Source organism: Lepidochelys olivacea (assembly GCF_965140295.1).
Source record: "Lepidochelys olivacea isolate rLepOli2 genome assembly, chromosome: 5".
NCBI classification, from domain to species: Eukaryota; Metazoa; Chordata; order Testudines; family Cheloniidae; genus Lepidochelys; species Lepidochelys olivacea.
In genome coordinates, this window is record NC_140415.1 from 129139682 (window position 1) to 129165111 (window position 25430).

Genomic DNA, 25430 nt, shown 5'->3' on the forward strand with positions numbered 1-25430 from the left:
TATTGCAGAGACGTCTCTGGGGACCTCGGGAGCACCAGATGTAACCTGCAAGGCAAGGTTAAGACTGGCAGAGTCTCAGGGAGTTGACTGGTGAGGCTACCAAAACTGGTGTGTCATAGTTTAAGCCAAGGCAAAGTTCTCCTTTGGAAAGGCAACACAATGGCTTATAGTTCACGGCTCCCTGGGGAGTGTATTACACATACTAGAAACAAACAATTACAATTAGCATTGGCAGCTGCGCTTATAGGCAGGCGTATAAAACAAATTAATTTTGGCTTTATCAAATCCTTGATTAGTCATTATATACCCATTAACAACAATCTTAAGGTGATTTGTGACAAATCTATTTATGTCTGAAAGGCAGCAATAATGAAGTACTTCTGCTGAGTGGAGAAGATCACAACTCAGTTTTCCGTCAGAAAATGCCATTTCAACAAAATCCAAATTTTTCATTGAAACGTATCTATTTCAACCACATTTTTGAAGATGTTAAAACAGGACATTTTTGGAATGAAAGTTTCAATTTTTCATTTCAAAGGGACTTTTCATTTTGAAATGTATTTTAACATAAAAACCAATTAAAATAGAAAAACAAAATCTAAAGGACATTTCAGTTGACATGAGATGATTTTTTTTCTTCAAAATTTTGTTTTGCAAACACATCTGACATTTCTGGGGACAAAAATAGATTTTTGTGGGAACGAAAATCAGTTTTCCAAACAGATCTCCAAAGAACCGGCCAATCTCATTCTGTTTACACACGAATCTCATTCTGTTTGGGAATCTGTCCTTTTTCCTCTCATGTACAACTCTTAAACACGACACTAGAAGCTCCTATAGTGTCACCCATTACTAGACATTTGTAATTTGGTGCAGCATGATAAAAATCACCAGAAGAGACGGAATTGTAAATGTGCATGTGGCTACATTTCATCTAAAGCAAATAAATAAACGAGACATTAGCAGCTGCTCCAAATATTAATTCAGTATGCCTACAGCAAAAACACTTGGAGCCTATTCCTGTCTTTCCTTAGAACATTGCACATGAACTGCTATGTGCTTTTAGCTATATGAGGAGGAAAAACAGTCTCAAGGTACACAAAAGCTATTTAGAATGTCATTATGATTATACTCCCTACATTATAAACTCTGCTGACCAATTATAAGTCACTAGAAAGCTACTGCAATACTCCATGCCACGCAAAACACAAACATGATTTTCCAAAAAAAAAAAGAAAAATGTTCAAAATGTATTACTGCATATAAGCAAGCAAACTTAAGTGCAACAGTCAAGTTCTTAAAGACCATCTGTACAAGTAGCCACACCAAATATGACTAAAAATATCTACCATTAAACATCAAAGAGAAACGTATGACATGTAAGACATCAGGCTTGCTCCTTTACTTATGAGTTTGACCTTTCAAAACAACCTCAAGTGTAAGTTAATCATAGAATCATAGAATATCAGGGTTGGAAGGGACCTCAGGAGGTCATCTAGTCCAACCCCCTGCTCAAAAGCAGGACCCATACCCAATTAAATCATCCCAGCCAGGGCTTTGTCAAGCCTGACCTTAAAAATTAAAGCATTAATATATGCATAATGCTTGTGAGGCATTAATATATGCATAATGCTTGTGAGGCACAAAAAAAGCTTTAAAATTCTGTGAGAAGATACTTAAACCCTACCCCAAAACCAAGCACTATATTTTACCTGGACTGGGAAGTAAGACCAAGACCCCAATTCCAAACAGAATGCAACACTGTATTAGGAAGGACAATAGAAGAGAAAGCACGCAAAATAGAGTGCTCTGCATGGACACTCCATAGACATACAAACGCTTCAGAGTATTTTCAAGTCTAATGCCTTGATTCAGGCCAGCGTGTAAATCCATGTTTCATTTTAGGCATGCACTTAATGTTGTCCTGAATAGAGATGCTTTCCTGAATAGCGGTCTGTTGTGGGATCACACACTTATTCAATAGTAGCTAAAAGCATTTTGGATTTTCAAACTAGAGCTTTCTCATCTGATACTTTGGCCCAGATTTACTTTATCATATGGCTCTGTATCGAACGCATAATGCCAAAATTAAAATGCCCTGGGAAGCTGTGCACATATTTTAAACTCCAGATACGAGTATCATAGATATTTCATTTCTGAATACAAAATAGTGCAAAATCCTCACCAGAATACATCTGTGCAAAGTATATGTATGCAGTGGTTTTTTTGACTGATTTAAGGTTTCATTTTAAGAAGTTGGATTGGTATACCTAAATTTATCAATTAACTTTAATGAGAAGAAACATTCAGCAACAAACTTAACCAAGCAGTAAGTACAGCATGGTACATACAACATGTAAAGTTTATTTAAGATGATAATTCAAGTTTGTCTTGTATCAACCATTAGGAGGAATTTCCCTTTCTTCTCTACCCTTGAGGCCCCCTCACCCCCCACCGATATAGTGAACAACATATTCACACACATACACAATAACTCATGTAAGACAAATTGAACCACTGCCTCCCTTCACAGAGTATTGTTCATCTTCTGCACTCATTGAGACAGGGATCCTGTGGAAAAAATACTGTCATCTAGTATTGTACTGCTTACGTACAAAGAAAAAAGTTAAGGTTGCATCATTTCCTGACTTTTGAGTACTTCACTTTGCAACCTTGCTGTTCTTTTAATGTAGTTGGTTTTGTATGAACTATCTATATACATGTGTCTGTGTAACTTTACATTGTATTAATTACACAAACAAGGCTAAAATTATTTTCTCTGTGCACTGTTCTAGTTATACTTTATAGTCAATGCTTGTTATTTTCTGTTCTCAATCCAGAGGGTTGGAGAAGATTTAATTTTTTTTTTGTAAGTAATATAGTTCTTGAATGTATTACTCGTACGCAGTACATACAGTGTTAAGTGCTATTTTTCCCATGTACTTTGTAATGTATGAGAGCACGAACAGTAGATTTTCATTATCTTAACTCTTGAGAAAAATATACTGCTTGAGAATACTGATATCAAACTGTAATGGGGAGAGGACTGGATAATGTTTTACAGTATTGATAACTGGTTGCAGTATTTCTGAATATAAATAATTAGGGTTTATTTAATCCATGAGTATGACTGTTTGTGCTGGTATCATAAAGACAAATCAAAGGATCTTTCAAGCACAATCAAAGATGGATATAAAACAGTGGTGGATTGCGCTTACTGAAAGTGATGTTGAAGAATTGCTGAATTGACTAATTACATACAGAGGTTATTTCTTTTTCTTGGTGTTCTTAGAAGAGGGTTTTGTGGGGTTTTTGTTTGTTTTTTGTGTTTATGACCTCCCATGAAACAGACTGTAATAAATAAATAAAACAGATTGTGTTTTTTATATATATGTATACATAAAACAATATGTTCCATGGGAGGTCATAAATACACACACACACTCCAGTACAAAGTTGTACAAAGAAAATTCTGGACACTGAAAATTTGTAATGTGGATTTTTCCCTGCTTTATATTACTGTACATACTTCTACTAATGCCGCCAGCTGTCATATATCCTGGATCATTGATTTTAATATAAAAGCTATTGGAAAAGAAGTAAATTTCGAAACCATGACCAAGTGCTTCCCAAACATTGTACTTTTGATTGCCTCTAGCATGCTATTGTCTGTAAAAATCTGGCAAACTAGCACTCTTATCACATGGATCTGACTGTAACCTGATGTTTTGTTTTCCATTTTTGGAAGCACCATGTGACCGAGTACCCTCCCTGCATGCCCCCTTATGGGGGTGGGGCAGTGGTTCTGCCTCTGTCCTCAAGGTCTCCAACTGATCCCCGCAGCCTCTGGCGCCTTCCCGGTTGAGGTGACTAGATCCTGTAAAAGTTCCACCCCTGCTGGGGCTCGCCAAGTCCAAAACAAACAAAGAAATGTAAATTCTTCTGTCCCTGCTGGGCTCAATCCTTACCACACTCGTCAGCCCTGCCGCGCTCTGCAGAGTCCCAGAAAAGTGCACACTTCCCACCCCGCCAGGGCTCATGCAAGCCTAAGTCAGTTGCTGGCAGCCAAAGAAGGCAACCGGCTCCTGCCAGGCCAACCCTTCCATGGGGAGACTGACAGTCTGCTGGCTTTCTTGGTTCCTGGCCTCAGGCAGCCTGCTCTCCTGCAGTGAAAGCTGCAGATCTGCTCTGCCTCCTGCCAGGGTCTACCAGAGCTGGACTCTCCCTTTTTAGCACTTCCCTCAAAGCCTCATACTTGCTTCAGGCAGGGCTGTTTCACCTGCCCAAAAAAGCAGGCCATTAACTCTTTCCTGATGTGTGTGGTTTGTACACTACGTCACGCACCACTATTTGTGAACGCCTGTAGAGTTGTTATATCAGACGTAGACTCTGCATATGTGGTACTATGAACATTCAGTTCACAAAGATTTTTCCTGAGATTACCTGCTATTAAATTTGCCTGGTTCTTCTTCTCGAGCATGGTGAAAGCCCAAGGTCAATTCTGCATCAATTCCAAGGCCACAATAGTTGTTCATTTGTACAATCTGAAAAACAAAACAAAAATAGCATTATACTGTGGTATACCACTGAGACTCAGATGTACCACATCAGAGGGTCCCATATTGGTACTGAAAATTTTCAGTGAAATTGACATTTGCCGATTTTTCAAGTCACTGCACACAAAGCAATTAAGGAGTACATTTTCTCTCATAGATAGCCCCAGTACAAAACACAACATTAAAATGAAAATATGGTTGAGAGTATTTATCAGTAACTTCTGGGTGAAAAACACTGCAGGGATATAGTAATTATTCCTAAACCAAGCATTCCAAACCCAGGAAATCTGCAATTAATAAGGTTACATTTAAAAGAAACCCAAACAAGGTAAAGCATGGAAATGCACCTAAACAACCTTCGCTCGACCTAGTGCTACCATTTAATAACCATATGACTATGACCGAGAAATTGTACTGTTCGTTGTCCCAGATTAAACCAATTTCTAAAGACATTCGTTTTTTTCATATTTCCCTTCATGGTGTCACTATAGGGGAGAACTTGGCAAATTGTGTATGTGCGGAAGGAAGCATTAAACAGTATCACCATCACGGCTGTCACATCATGAAGCCTTTGTTTCTTTATCCTGAAAGATGTTCTAAACACACCAGACCAGAAGATGGAACCAGAGAACACCAACATTTTCACATCTGTGTCCTGAGCAACTCCTTTGGTGTGAACCTCATGTTTCTATTATTAAATCCTCCCCAGTGTGTCAGTTTCAACCACAGCATTTTTCCTCCTGGCACATACCCACACACTCTCTCTCTCTCTGCCTTCCATCTTTAGACAATTTAGACGGCCAGGACAAATCTACCCTTGCAACGCACTATTGTGACCAGAGTGGTAAGCTAACCACAATGACTTCACAGCCTGATTCTGCTTAAAAATCCCTGAGTGGCTAATAAAGTTACAAGCCACGTACTGAGCCTGGGGTGTTCCAGCAACTGAACTGCAAAGACAGAATCTCTATTTTTTGGTAATCATCTGCTATTCTTCTCTTTTTCTCTTATGTCTTGTTTTGTCTTAAAACAGAACCAGACTTTAAACAACGAGTCCCAGGATTACATCTGCAAACGACATTCTCCCTTTCCCAAACAAGGAGATCTGATGTCACGAGAGCCTGTCAAGCAAGATTTTCACTTAAAAGACACTATATGCAAACAGGGAAAGAGATAAGGTAGATGGTTAAATTAAAGTTTTACTGAACCTCACGCTAGTGATGTCTAGCAGAACTTTAATAAGTAACTTTCTGGATTGTTTAACAAAGTGTAAGGATTCCAGTTCCACTATAGAGGTCTGAAATGTAGCTTTGATCTTCCTTCAAAGAGCTTTCTCTCAACCGAACCTATTCTCGCCTGAGCTGGGAACCCATTCCTTCCCAACTTCTGAAAGCAGACACAACTACTGTTAACTGAGCACTTGTAATCAGTTACCGTCCCAGACAGACATGCTTTGTGCCAGAGAAAGAATTAATATCTAAAATGTCCATAAAGAATATATTGTGTAACTAATCTCTGACTTCAAGTGTTTTAGAACTGTACTCAAAACAGCACATCAGGTTTACCTTTCTTCACCCGCAGGTTTAGTGAATGAGCTAAGCCATATAGAATTATTATAGTAACACCCAAAGGTGTGTTGAAATAAAAGACAAATTACAAGCAGCTATGGTACACTATAATTTCATTCATCCTGTAATAAACCAATAGTTTCTAGAAAACAAAACCGTGAAATACCTTTGGAGGCTCAGGTTCCAAAATACCATTCTCTGCACTTTCAACAGCCTCCTGAGCATCTAAAAGGATGGTCCAGCGATCCATAAGTACATCATCAGCTTCATCTACAGATATCAGAACCGAGTAGGGATCTTCCCCACTATAACCAGCTCCCCAGCGAAGCACCCTGCCTAAATCATTACCTGGACAAGGAAAAAAGCAAACTGTTAACTTGTTTAATCAACCAACTGACAGTGTGAAAGATAAATGCCTTGTAATTTCTCCAACCGCAAGGGTACTAGTCAGACAGCGATCACAACTTCCCAGCAGTAAAACTGAACTGAAAATGTATATTTAACATACATGAAAAGCCTGTAAGTAAATGTTGTCTTTGCTGTTCTGTAAGTAAATTATTAAATATATCATGTACAGCTTTATGTAAGAGACACACAAAATAGGAATATTTATACAATATCACCTGAAAATTTCCTCTCACAGTAATAAGGTCGGGAGACCTGTTATAAAGGGTGCACCGAGCTGTTAAATTTCAGCCTGCTTGCAAGCAGAAGCAGACGCAGACCAGTCCTCCAATGAAGTTTCTATTGCTTGAGACAACTTCTGCACCAACGATAATGCCATCTTATTTTCCTACACTAGAAGTTGGGATGATAATATTTTGCAAAGGAAAAGTTTCTCCTACTGAAGTGTATGGGAATAATTTCCCCAGATAAAATAATCCCAAAGCTTTGGATATCAATTTCCATCTGTACTCTAGATGTCCACTCTGTTTCCACAATGGGCCGGGGCCATGGTCCTTATAAACTGAAGAAAGGGAATTTTAAAGTAAACTCAGATAAAATTATGCTATTATTTTCTAGCATGCTGGTATCTTCAGATCCCCTACGATGGGCTTTTTACAGCACAGAACTACATGTAGCTCCCATTATCTTCGGTTAGGGTCTACCAAAAGGGTGGCTCTGCCTGGTTCACTCATGAGAGATTCCTTCAAACAATCTGATTCTCTGCATTCACTTGTTGAAGGAATGGAAGAACAGGCCATAGGACCTTGACATCTGCCAATCACTATGATAAGGAGAAATGCAGAGGGGCTTAAAAGAGTAGCTGGATAACAATTACATGAACTTAGGTCCATTGAAACACATCTCTGCATTCTCAATCGCCTCCTGCAGAGATTGGACCTTTTTTCTTTCTTTCTTTTTTTTTTTTTGGAAGCACCACTTGTTCTTTTCCTTTATGGCCATCTTCATCTTCTGCCAACATTCTCCCAAGATGAGACTTGTACCTAATGGTATCCATCCTTGCCTCAAAACCTATGATTGATTTCCCTGATGTCATGCCTGTCATGAATCCAAGATGCTCTAGAAATGGAAACGCTGTGTGGGGTTTATGCTCTCTCTCTATGCAGAGCCCTAAACAGCAAACTGTCTAGGGAAGGATAGGCATGAATGCCATCCTTCCCTGAAGTTGTTATTAACAGTACCATGGAAAAGACTCAGAGCGTGGGTCTGACTGAATGGCATTGATTGGAGCTGGAACAGGTGGTACCCTCGTACATAACAAGGGAATAGTTTGTGGGGTGGTAAATGGATCGATGGAAGATAATCTGCATACGGTTGTCTGAGTGAACTTGAGAACCTCCATTTTGAACTTTGGCTCCTTTAGGAACATGGTCAGATGTACGTCTGGGGGGAGAAAGCAGAAGGAGACTCCGCTGGTTGGAAGGCATGAGATGCGCTGTCCTGAGGTTGGGGGTTCCACGACCACCACTCCCAAGAGAAGGAGGCAGGTGGTGGTGGTCGGGGACTCTCTCCTCAGGGGGACTGAGTCATCTATCTGCCGCCCTGACCGGGAAAACAGAGAAGTCTGCTGCTTGCCAGGGGCTAAGATTTGCGATATGACGGAGAGACTGCCGAGACTCATCAAGCCCTCGGATCGCTACCCCTTCCTGCTTCTCCACGTGGGCACCAATGATACTGCCAAGAATGACCTTGAGTGGATCACTGCGGACTACGTGGCTCTGGGAAGAAGAATAAAGGAGTTGGAGACGCAAGTGGTGTTCTCGTCCATCCTCCCCGTGAAAGGAAAAGGCTGGGATAGGGACCATCAAATTGTGGAAGTCAACGAGTGGCTACGCAGGTGGTGTCGGAGAGAAGGCTTTGGATTCTTTGACCATTGGATGGTGTTCCATGAAGGAGGAGTGCTGGGCAGAGACGGGCTCCACCTAACGAAGAGAGGGAAGAGCATCTTTGCGAGCCGGCTGGCTAACCTAGTGAGGAGGGTTTTAAACTAGGTTCACCGGGGGAAGGAGACCAAAGCCTTGAGGTAAGTGAGCAAGCAGGATACCGGGAGGAAGCACAGGCAGGAACGTCTGTGAGGGGAGGGCTCCTACCTTATACTGAGAATGAGGGGCGATCAGCTTCTGAGAAAGCTACAGGTATTAGGGAACACATTTTTATAATCAAATACCAACACAAAGTTTCTTCGTAGTACAAACGCCATAATTATGAGCCCCAAGGGCCACAGGCTGGACACCCTTGCTCTACAGCATATAGAGTAATAAAATAATGGTTCAGGTTAAAATGATCAAATATATTTTCTCCTCCAGAGGCTTTTAAGGCCCAGCACCCTGGCTGGGATGATTTAGTTGGGGTTGGTCCTGCTTTGAGCCAGTGGTTGGACTAGATGACCTCCTGAGGTCTCTTCCAACCCTAATCTTCTATGAGTCTATGAGCAGGTTATCTCAAGTGCCTATATACAAATGCACAAAGCCTTGGAAACAAGCAGGGAGAACTGGAGGTCCTGCTGATGTCAAGGAATTATGACGTGATTGGAATAACAGAGACTTGGTGGGATAACTCACAGGACTGGAGTACTGTCATGGATGGTTATAAACTGTTCAGGAAGGACAGGCAGGGCAGAAAAGGTGGGGGAGTAGCACTGTATGTAAGGGAGCAGTATGACTGCTCAGAGCTCCGGTATGAAACTGCAGAAAAACCTGAGTGTCTCTGGATTAAGTTTAGAAGTGATGTAGTGGCGGGAGTCTGCTATAGACCACCAGACCAGGGGGATGAGGTGGATGAGGCTTTCTTCCGGCAACTCGCAGAAGCTACTAGATCGCACGCCCTGGTTCTCATGGGCGACCTTAATCATCCTGATATCTGCTGGGAGAGCACTACAGCGGTGCACAGACAATCCAGGAAGTTTTTGGAAAATGTAGGGGACAATTTCCTGGTGCAAGTGCTGGAGGAGCCAACTAGGGGGAGAGCTTTTCTTGACCTGCTGCTCACAAACCGGGAAGAATTAGTAGGGGAAGCTAAAGTGGATGGGAATCTGGGAGGCAGTGACCATGAGTTGGTCGAGTTCAGGATCCTGACACAGGGAAGAAAGAGAAGCAGCAGAATACGGACCCTGAACTTCAGGAAAGCAGACTTTGACTCCCTCAGGGAACTGATGGATAGGATCCCCTGGGGGAATAACATGAGGGGGAAAGAAGTCCAGGAGAGCTGGCTGTATTTCAAGGAATCCCTGTTGAGGTTACAGGGACAAACCATCCCGATGTGTCGAAAGAATAGTAAATATGGCAGGGGACCAACTTTGCTTAACAGTGAAATCCTTGCGGATCTTAAACATAAAAAAGAAGCTTACAAGATGTGGAAGACTGGACATATGACCAGGGAAGAGTATAAAAATGTTGCTCGGGCATGTAGGAATGAAATCAGGAGGGCCAAATCACACCTGGAGCTGCAGCTAGCAAGAGATGTTAAGAGTAACAAGAAGGGTTTCTTCAGGTATGTTGGCAACAAGAAGAAAGCCAAGGAAAGTGTGGGCCCCTTACTGAATGAGGGAGGCAACCTAGTGACAGAGGAGGTGGAAAAAGCTAAATGTACTCAATGATTTTTTTGCCTCTGTCTTCAAGAACAAGGTCAGCACCCAGACTGCTGTGCTGGGCAACACAGCATGGGGAGTAGGTGGCCAGCCCTCTGTGGAGAAAGAGGTGGTTTGGGACTATTTAGGAAAGCTGGACGTGCACAAGTCCATGGGGCCGGATGCGTTGCATCCGAGAGTGCTAAAGGAGTTGGCGGCTGTGATTGCAGAGCCATTGGCCATTATCTTTGAAAACTCGTGGCGATCAGGGGAAGTCCCAGACGACTGGAAAAAGGCTAATGTAGTGCCAATCTTTAAAAAAGGGAAGAAGGAGGATCCTGGGAACTACAGGCCAGTCAGCTTCACCTCAGTCCCTGGAAAAATCATGGAGCAGGTCCTCAAGGAATCAATCCTGAAGCACTTACGAGAGAAGAAAGTGATCAAGAACAGTCAGCATGGATTCACCAAGGGAGGTCATGCCTGACTAATCTAATTGCCTTCTATGATGAGATTACTGGTTCTGTGGATGAAGGGAAAGCAGTGGATGTATTGTTTCTTGACTTTAGCAAAGCTTTTGACACGGTCTCCCACAGTATTCTTGTCAGCAAGTTAAAGAAGTATGGGCTGGATGAATGCACTATAAGGCGGGTAGAAAGTTGGCTAGATTGTCGGGCTCAACGGGTAGTGATCAATGGCTCCATGTCTAGATGGCAGCCGGTATCAAGTGGAGTGCCCCAAGGGTTGGTCCTGGGGCCAGTTTTGTTCAATATCTTCATAAATGATCTGGAGGATGATGTGGATTGCACTCGCAGCAAATTTGCGGATGATACTAAACGAGGAGGAGTGGTAGATATGGTGGCAGGTAGGGATAGGATACAGAGGGACCTAGACAAATTGGAGGATTGGGCCAAAAGAAATCTGATGAGGTTCAACAAGGATAAGTGCAGGGTCCTGCACTTAGGACGGAAGAATCCAATGCACTGCTACAGACTAGGGACCGAATGGCTAGGCAGCAGTTCTGCGGAAAAGGACCTAGGGGTGACAGTGGACGAGAAGCTAGATATGAGTCAACAGTGTGCCCTTGTTGCCACGAAGGCCAATGGCATTTTGGGATGTATAACTAGGGGCATAGCCAGCAGATCAAGGGACATGATTGTTCCCCTCTATTCGACATTGGTGAGGCCTCACCTGGAGTACTGTGTCCAGTTTTGGGCCCCACACTACAAGAAGGATGTGGAAAAATTGGAGAGAGTCCAGCGAAGGGCAACAAAAATGATTAGCGTTCTGGAACATATGACTTATGAGGAGAGGCTGAGGGAACTGGGATTGTTTAGTCTGCAGAAGAGAAGAATGAGGGGGGATTTGATAGCTGCTTTCAACTACCTGAGAGGTGGTTTCAAAGAGGATGGTTCTAGACTATTCTCAGTGGTAGAAGAGGACAGGATAAGGAGTAATGGTCTCAAGTTGCAGTGGGGGAGGTTTAGGTTGGATATTAGGAAAAACTTTTTCACTAGGAGGGTGGTGAAACACTGGAATGCTTTACCTAGGGAGGTGGTAGAATCTCCTTCCTTAGAAGTTTTTAAGGTCAGGCTTGACAAAGCCCTGGCTGAGATGATTTAATTGGGGAGTGGTCCTGCTTTGAGCAGGGGGTTGGACTAGATGACCTCCTGAGGTCCCTTCCAACCCTGATATTCTATGATTCTATGATTCAGACAGAGCCTGGCTCTGTTTTTCTCCCCTTCTTTGAGGACAGAAAAAGGAACGGGAACACCACTCAGGTTCTTGCTACATGGGTTGCATTGTTCTGAGTGGGTCCAGCCATTTCCAGGTTGCTAGAGATTGGGAATGGGACAATAGCATGCCTGTGGATTCTTGCAAAGCTTCAAAGAGCAACAAAGCCGAGAGCAGCCATTTGCTTCCAAACTGAAAGAGCCTGGCACCAATTTGTGGGTCTAACTTCAAACAAAGGCTGGCTGTGAGGAGGTTGAGAACCTTGCCTCCACAATAGCATATGGGCATTCCTTTTAGTACAGCCCCTGGCAAAGCAGTACTCTCTCCTGCTGAATTTCAGAGACAGCTTCAATTTGCAGAATGACCCACATTCCTATCGTACCTGGCTGGGGCCAGAATCTAAATAGTTTTGATGACTCCATTACTACCTTATCCCTTGTATTTCTGAAAATATTCTCACACTGAAGTACTAAGAGCCTGGAACTGATATGCCTAAGCATCTAACTCAGTGTCCAAAGATTTGATGTCCAGAGAAGAGAACAGGATAATGCTGGGACATCAAATACCTGTGGCTTGACAGCCCAGCATGGCATAGCTGGTTAAAGTGAGGGCCTCTCGGAGTCCTGTGGCTTGACATCAGCCCTACAGGGGAAATCACCAAGGCCTATGGCATGACATACTATATGCTTGCATGAAAATTATTGTAACCCATTAGTCTAGGTAAAAACTGAAGGGTATCCCTAGAGGAGGGGGCCAAGGTGACCTCACACAGATGGGGCTCAGAGGGACAACTCCAGTTTGTCTACAGACAGAGCCACGTTCCCCAATAGGACACGCTATAAGGCAAGTGAGGGAGGATGCACAAGCCTCCCCTTTGGCTTTCTCAGCTTACCCGTCTCCCAAGATTACCCACTCCCAAGAGAAGGAGGCAGGTGGTGGTGGTCGGGGACTCTCTCCTCAGGGGGACTGAGTCATCTATCTGCCGCCCTGACCGGGAAAACAGAGAAGTCTGCTGCTTGCCAGGGGCTAAGATTTGCGATATGACGGAGAGACTGCCGAGACTCATCAAGCCCTCGGATCGCTACCCCTTCCTGCTTCTCCACGTGGGCACCAATGATACTGCCAAGAATGACCTTGAGTGGATCACTGCGGACTACGTGGCTCTGGGAAGAAGAATAAAGGAGTTGGAGACGCAAGTGGTGTTCTCGTCCATCCTCCCCGTGAAAGGAAAAGGCTGGGATAGGGACCATCAAATTGTGGAAGTCAACGAGTGGCTACGCAGGTGGTGTCGGAGAGAAGGCTTTGGATTCTTTGACCATTGGATGGTGTTCCATGAAGGAGGAGTGCTGGGCAGAGACGGGCTCCACCTAACGAAGAGAGGGAAGAGCATCTTTGCGAGCCGGCTGGCTAACCTAGTGAGGAGGGTTTTAAACTAGGTTCACCGGGGGAAGGAGACCAAAGCCTTGAGGTAAGTGAGCAAGCAGGATACCGGGAGGAAGCACAGGCAGGAACGTCTGTGAGGGGAGGGCTCCTACCTTATACTGAGAATGAGGGGCGATCAGCTTCTGAGAAAGCTACAGGTATTAGGGAACACATTTTTATAATCAAATACCAACACAAAGTTTCTTCGTAGTACAAACGCCATAATTATGAGCCCCAAGGGCCACAGGCTGGACACCCTTGCTCTACAGCATATAGAGTAATAAAATAATGGTTCAGGTTAAAATGATCAAATATATTTTCTCCTCCAGAGGCTTTTAAGGCCCAGCACCCTGGCTGGGATGATTTAGTTGGGGTTGGTCCTGCTTTGAGCCAGTGGTTGGACTAGATGACCTCCTGAGGTCTCTTCCAACCCTAATCTTCTATGAGTCTATGAGCAGGTTATCTCAAGTGCCTATATACAAATGCACAAAGCCTTGGAAACAAGCAGGGAGAACTGGAGGTCCTGCTGATGTCAAGGAATTATGACGTGATTGGAATAACAGAGACTTGGTGGGATAACTCACAGGACTGGAGTACTGTCATGGATGGTTATAAACTGTTCAGGAAGGACAGGCAGGGCAGAAAAGGTGGGGGAGTAGCACTGTATGTAAGGGAGCAGTATGACTGCTCAGAGCTCCGGTATGAAACTGCAGAAAAACCTGAGTGTCTCTGGATTAAGTTTAGAAGTGATGTAGTGGCGGGAGTCTGCTATAGACCACCAGACCAGGGGGATGAGGTGGATGAGGCTTTCTTCCGGCAACTCGCAGAAGCTACTAGATCGCACGCCCTGGTTCTCATGGGCGACCTTAATCATCCTGATATCTGCTGGGAGAGCACTACAGCGGTGCACAGACAATCCAGGAAGTTTTTGGAAAATGTAGGGGACAATTTCCTGGTGCAAGTGCTGGAGGAGCCAACTAGGGGGAGAGCTTTTCTTGACCTGCTGCTCACAAACCGGGAAGAATTAGTAGGGGAAGCTAAAGTGGATGGGAATCTGGGAGGCAGTGACCATGAGTTGGTCGAGTTCAGGATCCTGACACAGGGAAGAAAGAGAAGCAGCAGAATACGGACCCTGAACTTCAGGAAAGCAGACTTTGACTCCCTCAGGGAACTGATGGATAGGATCCCCTGGGGGAATAACATGAGGGGGAAAGAAGTCCAGGAGAGCTGGCTGTATTTCAAGGAATCCCTGTTGAGGTTACAGGGACAAACCATCCCGATGTGTCGAAAGAATAGTAAATATGGCAGGGGACCAACTTTGCTTAACAGTGAAATCCTTGCGGATCTTAAACATAAAAAAGAAGCTTACAAGATGTGGAAGACTGGACATATGACCAGGGAAGAGTATAAAAATGTTGCTCGGGCATGTAGGAATGAAATCAGGAGGGCCAAATCACACCTGGAGCTGCAGCTAGCAAGAGATGTTAAGAGTAACAAGAAGGGTTTCTTCAGGTATGTTGGCAACAAGAAGAAAGCCAAGGAAAGTGTGGGCCCCTTACTGAATGAGGGAGGCAACCTAGTGACAGAGGAGGTGGAAAAAGCTAAATGTACTCAATGATTTTTTTGCCTCTGTCTTCAAGAACAAGGTCAGCACCCAGACTGCTGTGCTGGGCAACACAGCATGGGGAGTAGGTGGCCAGCCCTCTGTGGAGAAAGAGGTGGTTTGGGACTATTTAGGAAAGCTGGACGTGCACAAGTCCATGGGGCCGGATGCGTTGCATCCGAGAGTGCTAAAGGAGTTGGCGGCTGTGATTGCAGAGCCATTGGCCATTATCTTTGAAAACTCGTGGCGATCAGGGGAAGTCCCAGACGACTGGAAAAAGGCTAATGTAGTGCCAATCTTTAAAAAAGGGAAGAAGGAGGATCCTGGGAACTACAGGCCAGTCAGCTTCACCTCAGTCCCTGGAAAAATCATGGAGCAGGTCCTCAAGGAATCAATCCTGAAGCACTTACGAGAGAAGAAAGTGATCAAGAACAGTCAGCATGGATTCACCAAGGGAGGTCATGCCTGACTAATCTAATTGCCTTCTATGATGAGATTACTGGTTCTGTGGATGAAGGGAAAGCAGTGGATGTATTGTTTCTTGACTTTAGCAAAGCTTTTGACACGGTCTCCCACAGTATTCTTGTCAGCAAGTTAAAGAAGTATGGGCTGGATGAATGCACTATAAGGCGGGTAGAAAGTTGGCTAGATTGTCGGGCTCAACGGGTAGTGATCAATGGCTCCATGTCTAGATGGCAGCCGGTATCAAGTGGAGTGCCCCAAGGGTTGGTCCTGGGGCCAGTTTTGTTCAATATCTTCATAAATGATCTGGAGGATGATGTGGATTGCACTCGCAGCAAATTTGCGGATGATACTAAACGAGGAGGAGTGGTAGATATGGTGGCAGGTAGGGATAGGATACAGAGGGACCTAGACAAATTGGAGGATTGGGCCAAAAGAAATCTGATGAGGTTCAACAAGGATAAGTGCAGGGTCCTGCACTTAGGACGGAAGAATCCAATGCACTGCTACAGACTAGGGACCGAATGGCTAGGCAGCAGTTCTGCGGAAAAGGACCTAGGGGTGACAGTGGACGAGAAGCTAGATATGAGTCAACAGTGTGCCCTTGTTGCCACGAAGGCCAATGGCATTTTGGGATGTATAACTAGGGGCATAGCCAGCAGATCAAGGGACATGATTGTTCCCCTCTATTCGACATTGGTGAGGCCTCACCTGGAGTACTGTGTCCAGTTTTGGGCCCCACACTACAAGAAGGATGTGGAAAAATTGGAGAGAGTCCAGCGAAGGGCAACAAAAATGATTAGCGTTCTGGAACATATGACTTATGAGGAGAGGCTGAGGGAACTGGGATTGTTTAGTCTGCAGAAGAGAAGAATGAGGGGGGATTTGATAGCTGCTTTCAACTACCTGAGAGGTGGTTTCAAAGAGGATGGTTCTAGACTATTCTCAGTGGTAGAAGAGGACAGGATAAGGAGTAATGGTCTCAAGTTGCAGTGGGGGAGGTTTAGGTTGGATATTAGGAAAAACTTTTTCACTAGGAGGGTGGTGAAACACTGGAATGCTTTACCTAGGGAGGTGGTAGAATCTCCTTCCTTAGAAGTTTTTAAGGTCAGGCTTGACAAAGCCCTGGCTGAGATGATTTAATTGGGGAGTGGTCCTGCTTTGAGCAGGGGGTTGGACTAGATGACCTCCTGAGGTCCCTTCCAACCCTGATATTCTATGATTCTATGATTCAGACAGAGCCTGGCTCTGTTTTTCTCCCCTTCTTTGAGGACAGAAAAAGGAACGGGAACACCACTCAGGTTCTTGCTACATGGGTTGCATTGTTCTGAGTGGGTCCAGCCATTTCCAGGTTGCTAGAGATTGGGAATGGGACAATAGCATGCCTGTGGATTCTTGCAAAGCTTCAAAGAGCAACAAAGCCGAGAGCAGCCATTTGCTTCCAAACTGAAAGAGCCTGGCACCAATTTGTGGGTCTAACTTCAAACAAAGGCTGGCTGTGAGGAGGTTGAGAACCTTGCCTCCACAATAGCATATGGGCATTCCTTTTAGTACAGCCCCTGGCAAAGCAGTACTCTCTCCTGCTGAATTTCAGAGACAGCTTCAATTTGCAGAATGACCCACATTCCTATCGTACCTGGCTGGGGCCAGAATCTAAATAGTTTTGATGACTCCATTACTACCTTATCCCTTGTATTTCTGAAAATATTCTCACACTGAAGTACTAAGAGCCTGGAACTGATATGCCTAAGCATCTAACTCAGTGTCCAAAGATTTGATGTCCAGAGAAGAGAACAGGATAATGCTGGGACATCAAATACCTGTGGCTTGACAGCCCAGCATGGCATAGCTGGTTAAAGTGAGGGCCTCTCGGAGTCCTGTGGCTTGACATCAGCCCTACAGGGGAAATCACCAAGGCCTATGGCATGACATACTATATGCTTGCATGAAAATTATTGTAACCCATTAGTCTAGGTAAAAACTGAAGGGTATCCCTAGAGGAGGGGGCCAAGGTGACCTCACACAGATGGGGCTCAGAGGGACAACTCCAGTTTGTCTACAGACAGAGCCACGTTCCCCAATAGGACACGCTATAAGGCAAGTGAGGGAGGATGCACAAGCCTCCCCTTTGGCTTTCTCAGCTTACCCGTCTCCCCAACCCACTGCAGGGTCACCAAATGCTGCAGCACTTCAAAAGAGACAGAGCTGAGGAGAAAAATTCCCCAAAAGGCAAATGCAGCCCTGGAACATGAATGGCATTTAGATGTCCAACTGTTAGTCAGAACTTTGAAACAAAAAGGGTGGGATTCTTCTTAGAAAACCTCTTAGCAGGAAAGGGGTGGGGTAGAGCCCCACACCTGGCATTAGGCAGACAAAGGAAAATGATGGAGATGGGGGACTCCCCAGCTGCCAGCAACTGTCATGTCTGTTTCTGTCCCCAAGCAGCAAGCACGCTGAAGTACCAAGTCTGTTGGCCTTAGCACAGTGGAGAAAGTGTTGGCTATGCTAGGTAGCCATGCTCTGCCTGAAACAGAGGAGCTAATGTTGTTGACAGCCATGCCTTATCTGTCAGCAATATGTTGCCACCCCACAGCGGTGAGGTAAATTCATTAGAATGTTCTACGTCCTGGTTACAGGCAGAATGTGGGACAAGGCATTTTGCATACAGTCACGCGCGATTCACCTATTTGTGAATTTAGTTCCCAACTGTATTTTGTTAGCACAGCTAAGCACATGCATTTCATGAAAGATTTTCTGCATCTAGATAAATTCATTACCATGAGATACTGGCTGTATACTGGGGAGGGGGGGGGAGAGGGATAGCTCAGTGGTTTGAGCATTGGCCTGCTAAACCCAGGGTTGTGAGTTCAATCCTTGAGGGGGCCATTTAGGGATCTGAGGCAAAAATTAGGGATTAGTCCTGCTTTGAGCAGGGGGTTGGACTAGATGATCTCCTGAGGTCCCTTCCAACCCTGATATTCTATGATTACATGACATGAAACAACTGTTCCTTATGACTGCATGTGGACACAAACTCGGAATGAGCGACCATGTTGGCAAGGCATTGGCATAAAACAACTTGACAAAATAAAGTGATTTCATAATGGACACGGAGGGAAAAAGTAAGTTGTTAGGTACTGAAGATGACATGTCCCTTTATATGATAAATATTCCCCCCAGATGGGTGAAGAGAGACCAGATCTGTCTTTTAGTTCCTCATGCTGTCTGTTAATCCACGTTTCAGTGGTTAATTAATTTTCTGCACGCAATAGGTTGAAGATCCTAAGTTTTGTTCCTTTTTTCTTGATAAGCCTGTGAACTCATGCTGAGCTGATAAGCCATAGAATGAGTGCGGGAAAAATAAGAGTTAATCACTTGCATCTGATAAGTTGTCTGAGTGCTATGGGAAGATTAATTTATTCTACTTTTCTCAATTCAGATTTCTAATTTCTCACTTTAAGTTTACATTAATGCTAATGAATTCCCCCCCCCCCTCAATGCTTCTGACAGTGATCAAGAGAATTTATTATAAACTAATTAGTCTCAATACATTTCCAGCCTCACAGGTTCTCGATCAAATTAATCACATTTCAATGTGTTAAGGATGTACAAAAGTTTTCATGTCTAATTTTACTATAGAAGAATCCTGCCTATAACCATATTCAGTCAGTGAGACAGCCCCTAAATCAATGTGGAATAACTCTCAGGTGTATTCTACAGGTGGGGAGAAACACTCTGGCCTTTTCTTAGATGTAATTCTATAATAATCATAAGCGTGGGAGGACTGGAGAACCAGGCAGTCACTAGGGTAAGAGGGAATGGGACTGGTCACTTACTGGAGGGAGGGCTGTAGCATATGGGAAGGGAGGAAAACAGGGCGCTAACCTAGGTGAACAAGCAAGAGGATAGTGGCAGCAAGAGAAGGAGAGAGCAGCTGACACGCATCACTAGCAGGTAGAGAGAGAATTGATCCCACTATTGCACTGGGATTGCAAAGCAACTAGAGAGCTGCTGCCTCTGGTTAGGCCCTTAGGCAGCAGTCCGGGTGTTTCTGGAAACCCGAATACAGAAAATGAGATCATCTGGTTTATCTGGACTTCCACAGTGCTACGTTCATACCACTTCTGGTGACTCTTTGGGCGAGTGGTTCTCAACCTATTTACCACTGTGAGCCACATATGCAGCTCTCTTGTGTGTTATGTGCGCTGCATCCACACTATACACTGCCTGTATGGCCCTGAGGATGTCACATGGGCCGTAGCTGTGTGTTGATTGGGCTGCAAGTGGCCTGCGGGCTGAGAACCACTGCTTTGGCCAATGCTGTAAGCACCACTGATGGGTTCTGAACAGAGGATTGCTGCAACTTTAAAGCCCGTTGAGGCAGGATGGAAGAGTCAAAGAATAATACTGATGAAATGGTCTTAGCTGTTTCCCTCCTGGATGCATGCCGATTGCTTGAATATAACATAAGAAACTAAAACAAAATGTCATTCAGGCTACAAAGTCAGTCACAGGTGCCATGTTATGAGAACAATCAACACAAAGAAAAACTACTAAGTTTTGAGCATGCTTAATAGCTTCCCATTAACATTCCTCAAATCAACCCTATTCCATACTGTTATTTCTCACCTGTTCCTAAAGGTAAGATGGCTACAGAGGGCTCTGAACAGACAAGGGTGTGTCTGATTTCCTCCAGCGCACCCAGGACCCAACCAACCGTGCCATCGCCACCGCACACCAGCACTCGGAAATAGGGAACTTGAGAGAATGTATGAAATCTTCATTTAAAACAAAAGCATAAGAAATAATATTACACTGTAATGCAGAAAATTAATTAGGCCTTCCACAATATTCTCTTTAAAATAACACAGTAGAGTTCTTAGTAATTATTGCTTTTTCCTTCCCTCGCTTTAGAGTTTCGATTAAGAAAAGCTGATAAAATGGACAATAAAACTTAGAACTATCAGAGGAGTTTTCTGCCTAACAAACTTGAAATTATATTTCTCACTATTTTTCCCCATAGCCAAAGATGGTAGTTGAGTTCTCTCCCACAGGGAATTAACAAGACATAGACACAAAACAGTCTACATTTTTAAAATATGTCTATTTGTGTTTTCATTTACACATCTGTAATTCTGTTAATCACTTGAGATTTCTACCTGGTTTTAAATGGAAGTTTACAACACCATTGTCATTCATGCTGAATGCAATATTTGGTTATGCAGTGTGCATTTCCTTGTCCGCTGGCATATACTGCTAGGACTGCCAAAACCGGAAGGGGGTATTTCTGTACCACTATGGATTTGTAAAAAATGAGACTCTAAATAGGATACCATTTGCACAACACTTTTCAGCCCTACCAATCAAGGCACTTTACAATGGAGTTTAACTTTCTTCCCATTTTACAGATGGAAAACTGAGGCCCAAAGAGGTGAAGTGTCTTGCCCATAGTAACAGAGAAATACTGCAGCCAACAATAGGTTCAATGGTCATAACACTGACAGTCATGCTGTAGGAACTAGCCTAAATGAACCATGGCCCTGACAAAGTTAGAAGACCAGTATTGCTTATTTTTTACTGCCTTTTCATTATGGACTGTTGAACCCACTTGCACTGGATGAAGGTAAAATAATAAAGTTAACCTTCTGAGAGTTTTATTTCAAGGCACTGGAGTCAATTTAGGTAGTACAAAAATAAACAATGTAGTAGGATTTAAAAAAAAACATGTTTTTCCATTATAATAAGCAGGCAATAGTATTACTCATTGGTGACTAAACTGTGTTTTTAAAAGAACGGTAACACACTGCTTTTGTTTTTCCCATCACATTGTTTCTTGCGTCTTAGAAATGGGGTTACCATTTCTGAATGATCAGCTCTTCTTAAATTTCTGCAACTGTAGACAAATTCCAAGAGCAGAAAGAAACATTTATTACACCTTTCTATTACCTGACGTTAAGAATGGTTGGAAATAGTGGCAAAAATTACGACTTGACAGCAGTGTTGCTCAAAGCCCTCTCTTTCCTCCCTTCCTTCTCCATCAATTGTGTTAACCACCAGTAGTTATTTGCATTATGGTGATGTGAACATGCTCCCATCAGGATCTGGACCTTACTGTGCTAGCACTGATAAACACATCAGAAACAATTCTGTCCTCTCCTCTTTCTGAAACATGAACGTTTTCCATTTGTTTTTAAAATAAGGACCACTATTTCTAAGAGCGGCCCTGCAGTATAATTCTCAGACATGCAACACAGGAGTAAATAAAATGAGTTGGAGGAAATTTTAGAGAGAGTGTGTGTGTGTGTGTGTGTGTGTGTGTGTGTGTGTGTGTGTGTGTGTGTGTGTGTGTGTGTGTGTGTGTGATCTAACAAGTATCAGTAAATTACAATTTTGGTGATACTATTCCATTAACTAAAGAACTACTTTGATAAAAGATTTACCCAGGCAGTGGACCTCCATTAGTGAGTTCAAAAACCTGATGAGGATTTAGCAGTTTTCTAAAACTGTAGAGTAGATCTCGGCCTTTCAGACCTCCACTTTTGGGATTCACAAACACAAGTAGTGGACAGCAGTTCTGTGGTAGCTTGGTATGCTGGAAGATGCAAAGAGGTGTTAGAACAAATGTGTACATGTTAGATTATTACAGTATTCCAAGAATATCCACTCAGTCCTTTAGTAAAAACCCCACAATCAACAGGTAATAGTGTAGCTTGACTGCATATTTGATTTTGCCTTTTGGAACAGTGAAGTATAGTTAGTTTGGCCATGTGGTAAAAATTAAGACATTACATGACAATATTTCCAAGGTATGCATATCAGGATCAGTTTCTATTGACTTTAAAAGAACCATTTCAATAATCTGATTCCATTGGATTCAAACAGCAAAGCCTATCCACTGGGGCTATAAATACTTCCCCCCCCCCCAAAAAAAAGTCATAAATGGCCCTGTATGGAGCCTGAAGGCCTGTCTAGGAAAACAGCAATTGCCAGACTGGATCACAGTCGTGATCCAACTAATACAGCATCCTGTCTCCAAGAGTGGTCTGTGCCAGATGCTTCAGAGGAAGGTGCAAGAAACCTGAACTGGGTGGAGCTAGGGAATGACCTACCAAACAGGAAATATTTTTCCTCAGCCCCATCAGTGACAGACTGGCTCGTGCCATGAAGCATGAGGTTTATTATCCCATACAAATTCGGGGGATTTTTTGGGGTTTTTTCCCCTTGATAATGTAACTGTTACATTAGGCTCCAGGCCTCTCTTGCCACAAAGCCCATGGAGCCTCCGCTGCCTGTCAGTGTAGTCTTGAAACGTAAAGGTCTGTCACACTGTTGCCCTGGATTTGAGGGGAGTGTATACCCCAGAATGCGATCAAGCTAATTGCGACCATATTATGTGCATTCAGCCACCCTGAGTTAATGAAATAGAACACCACATAGTTAAGAGTTAATTTGGAGACAAGCATTTAGAAGCAAGGTCATATCTAGCTAGCAGTTTCTGCTAATCAAAATGGGAGGAGGAAACAGACAAGTAAATAACTGAGACTGAAAACTTGGTGGTTGGAAAACCTTGAGTCTAGAAGCCTCTGATATTAAAAGTTTATTGAAAGTTAGAAAAGTGATGACACAGTAGGGGTCATTAAGGCCTCTGTGTTTTGTAGAAGTTAGTTCTAAAGGATTAGCTAATTGAGTGTACTTTGGAGGAGTCCTCTGAAGCCATCTTAAGAGATGTTTTTTCTTAACACCCTTTCTCCCTGGTTGGTGAGCAACTGGCAATACCGTTCCAGATGTTAGGTAAATATCTGGGATGTTCTAAACCTACCGCTTATGTCTGTGTGTGTTTAAATCTAATAAACTGCAGTGTTAGATAGAGTACATTTACTTGCATGAATCTTATCAGACAGAATTGCTGTGTTCCTGTTGATTTATTCCTAACACCGCCTGGAGTGAAATAGTTAAGTTGCCCCGGTTGGGGGTTGACAACCCCAGGTAACAGCACCAAATAGCAATCCAGGAAAACAGAGGGGGCATGACGCATGCCACTAAAATCTACCCTTCTGATTCTGACCCTTGAAAGCCTGAACAGTCATGACCAAAAAGGTCCAGTGATCCTGATCCCCACAAAAGCCAAGTGCCATCGCACAAGCTATCAAATCACTACTATGAACAGAATTTAATAATAAACACTGGGGAAGTTTTAAATGAGCCCTGATCTGCCTCTCTCTGACTTTGTCAGTACCCCTACACCTAACCACTGAAAGGAACGGACTGGAGTAGCTGGGGCCACATCTCTCTTATAACCTCAGCCTCAAGTATTCAGTGCTGTGAGCGTGTGGTCACGTGACCTCATCTGGCACTACTTTCACCAGAGCTCCCAAAGCTCAGAGGGGCGGGGGTGGGTATCCTTCCAGAAACCACCCCGAAAGAAGAACACTTCCCTGCATTGTGGGCGCTGGACCCACTAGGCCATTTCTGGGATAAGGTAAACATATTGTGCAGAAGCAGCACACAGGGCTTCACTGGAAGTCGGTAAGGAACAGATGCCAGAAGTATGGTATTGGATCTCTTTTAAAGCTGTTCTCAAACGATTGGACGAACATCAGGAAATGCCAAGCTCCCCTCTTTTTGTTTCCTGCAGCCAGGCATTACAGAAGAACGGCCTCCATAGAGATACAAAGAAAAAGTGCTTCTTTATTTCTCTATCAGGCATTTTCAAGTGAGAGTCTCCAAACCCAAGTGTTGGTGGTGACCCTTTATCCATGGCCAGGGGCATTCACCAGCGGGAGAGCATTCGGAGAACAGCAGTTTGGCAAGAGGCTGGAAGGAACGATTTATGAGGAAAAATAAAAAGAACTAAAATATCAGTAGTTCGGCTAAGCAGTGATTAAGGGGATCATGATGACAGACTACAAACATTGAAGGGTATCTACACCTAGGAAGGGGAGAAACTAGTGCCCACATAATATGGGGATTGTTCCCTACTTGTCGTTACAATGGAGTGTAACTAAGGGTAACGAGATAAAACCAAGATATGGAAGATGTAAGCTGAATATGAGGAAATACTTCCTGATACAGAGATATGTTTGCCAAGATTTTCACAAGCGAATAATGACTTTGGGTGTCCCAATTTTTGAGTTCCTAACCTGAGATATCTTACAGGTGCTGGTTTTCAGAAAGCACAGAGCACCTGCACTCTGAAAATCAGGCCTTTTAAGATGTCTCAAATCACTTATCACTATGAAAATGTTTGTCTTTAGCATATTAGTCTCCAAAGAGATCCTCCGGGCCATAGCCCCTTTCACTTGGGACTTGGAAAAGTAGAATGGACAAAACGCTGGAAACACTGCTACAGTAAAAATCTTGCACTGGCAGGGAGAGAGCTTTTCTACCTACAGCTTCTAAGGTTCTAGTGGGTAATAAGAGAAAACAGCCAACTTGAGCTGTAACAGTTTGAGAGTTTATGCTATAAATATGCAAATAAGGACAATTTAGGCTATCAAAGTTTAAAAACAGATACAAGACTTAAAAGTCTGGGAGCATTATCCAGCTGCTTATCTGGGGCAGCAAATGGCAAAATTACTTCTCTTCGTCCCAGAAGTCATGTATGACAATACTATTGGGTACATCGTGAAAATTGGTTAGCTTTGAATGTAAGCGGAGCAGACAGGGAAAGGTTCCCACTTTACAGAACAACAATGAAGCTAACTAAGAAATGCTGTGAGGGAGAAAAGAAAAGAGATGTCAAAGGATTATATGTGAATACACAGGAATCTGTCATATTTTATCAATACTCCAGCTAAGGGTTCAGGAAGGATGCATTGTCAAAGCTTCATTTTCAGTCTTTTAAAACTTTCTCCACAAGATGGGTTGGTTTTTGTTTTTTTGGAGGGGGTGGGAAGGGCTCTGATAGTTCTGACGTTTGGTCTCAAGCCCAGAAAAAATTAAAAAATAATCTTAAAAATGTATTTTGCTGCTTGACTTATCCAAATGTGAGGGGAAAGCTTTGACAAGTGTTAAAAGGATATTTCAGACACTTTCTCTGCTTTATAGCTGAAAACTTT

The 25430-nt window shown here is 43.4% G+C and overlaps 1 protein-coding gene across 1 annotated transcript in view; it reads right to left on the reverse strand.

Moving 5' to 3' along the window:
• The window catches only part of DGKQ (diacylglycerol kinase theta), a 176487-nt gene that overhangs the window by 16586 nt on the left and 134471 nt on the right, over positions 1-25430 (reverse strand). The window contains exons 16-19 of the mRNA XM_084627882.1: positions 21813-21964; positions 20002-20150; positions 6291-6472; positions 4444-4544 (exon numbers count right to left, since the gene is read on the reverse strand). Of these exons, the coding sequence (XP_084484008.1) occupies positions 4444-4544; positions 6291-6472; positions 20002-20150; positions 21813-21964 (584 nt within the window). The remainder of the gene's footprint in view (positions 1-4443; positions 4545-6290; positions 6473-20001; positions 20151-21812; positions 21965-25430) is intronic.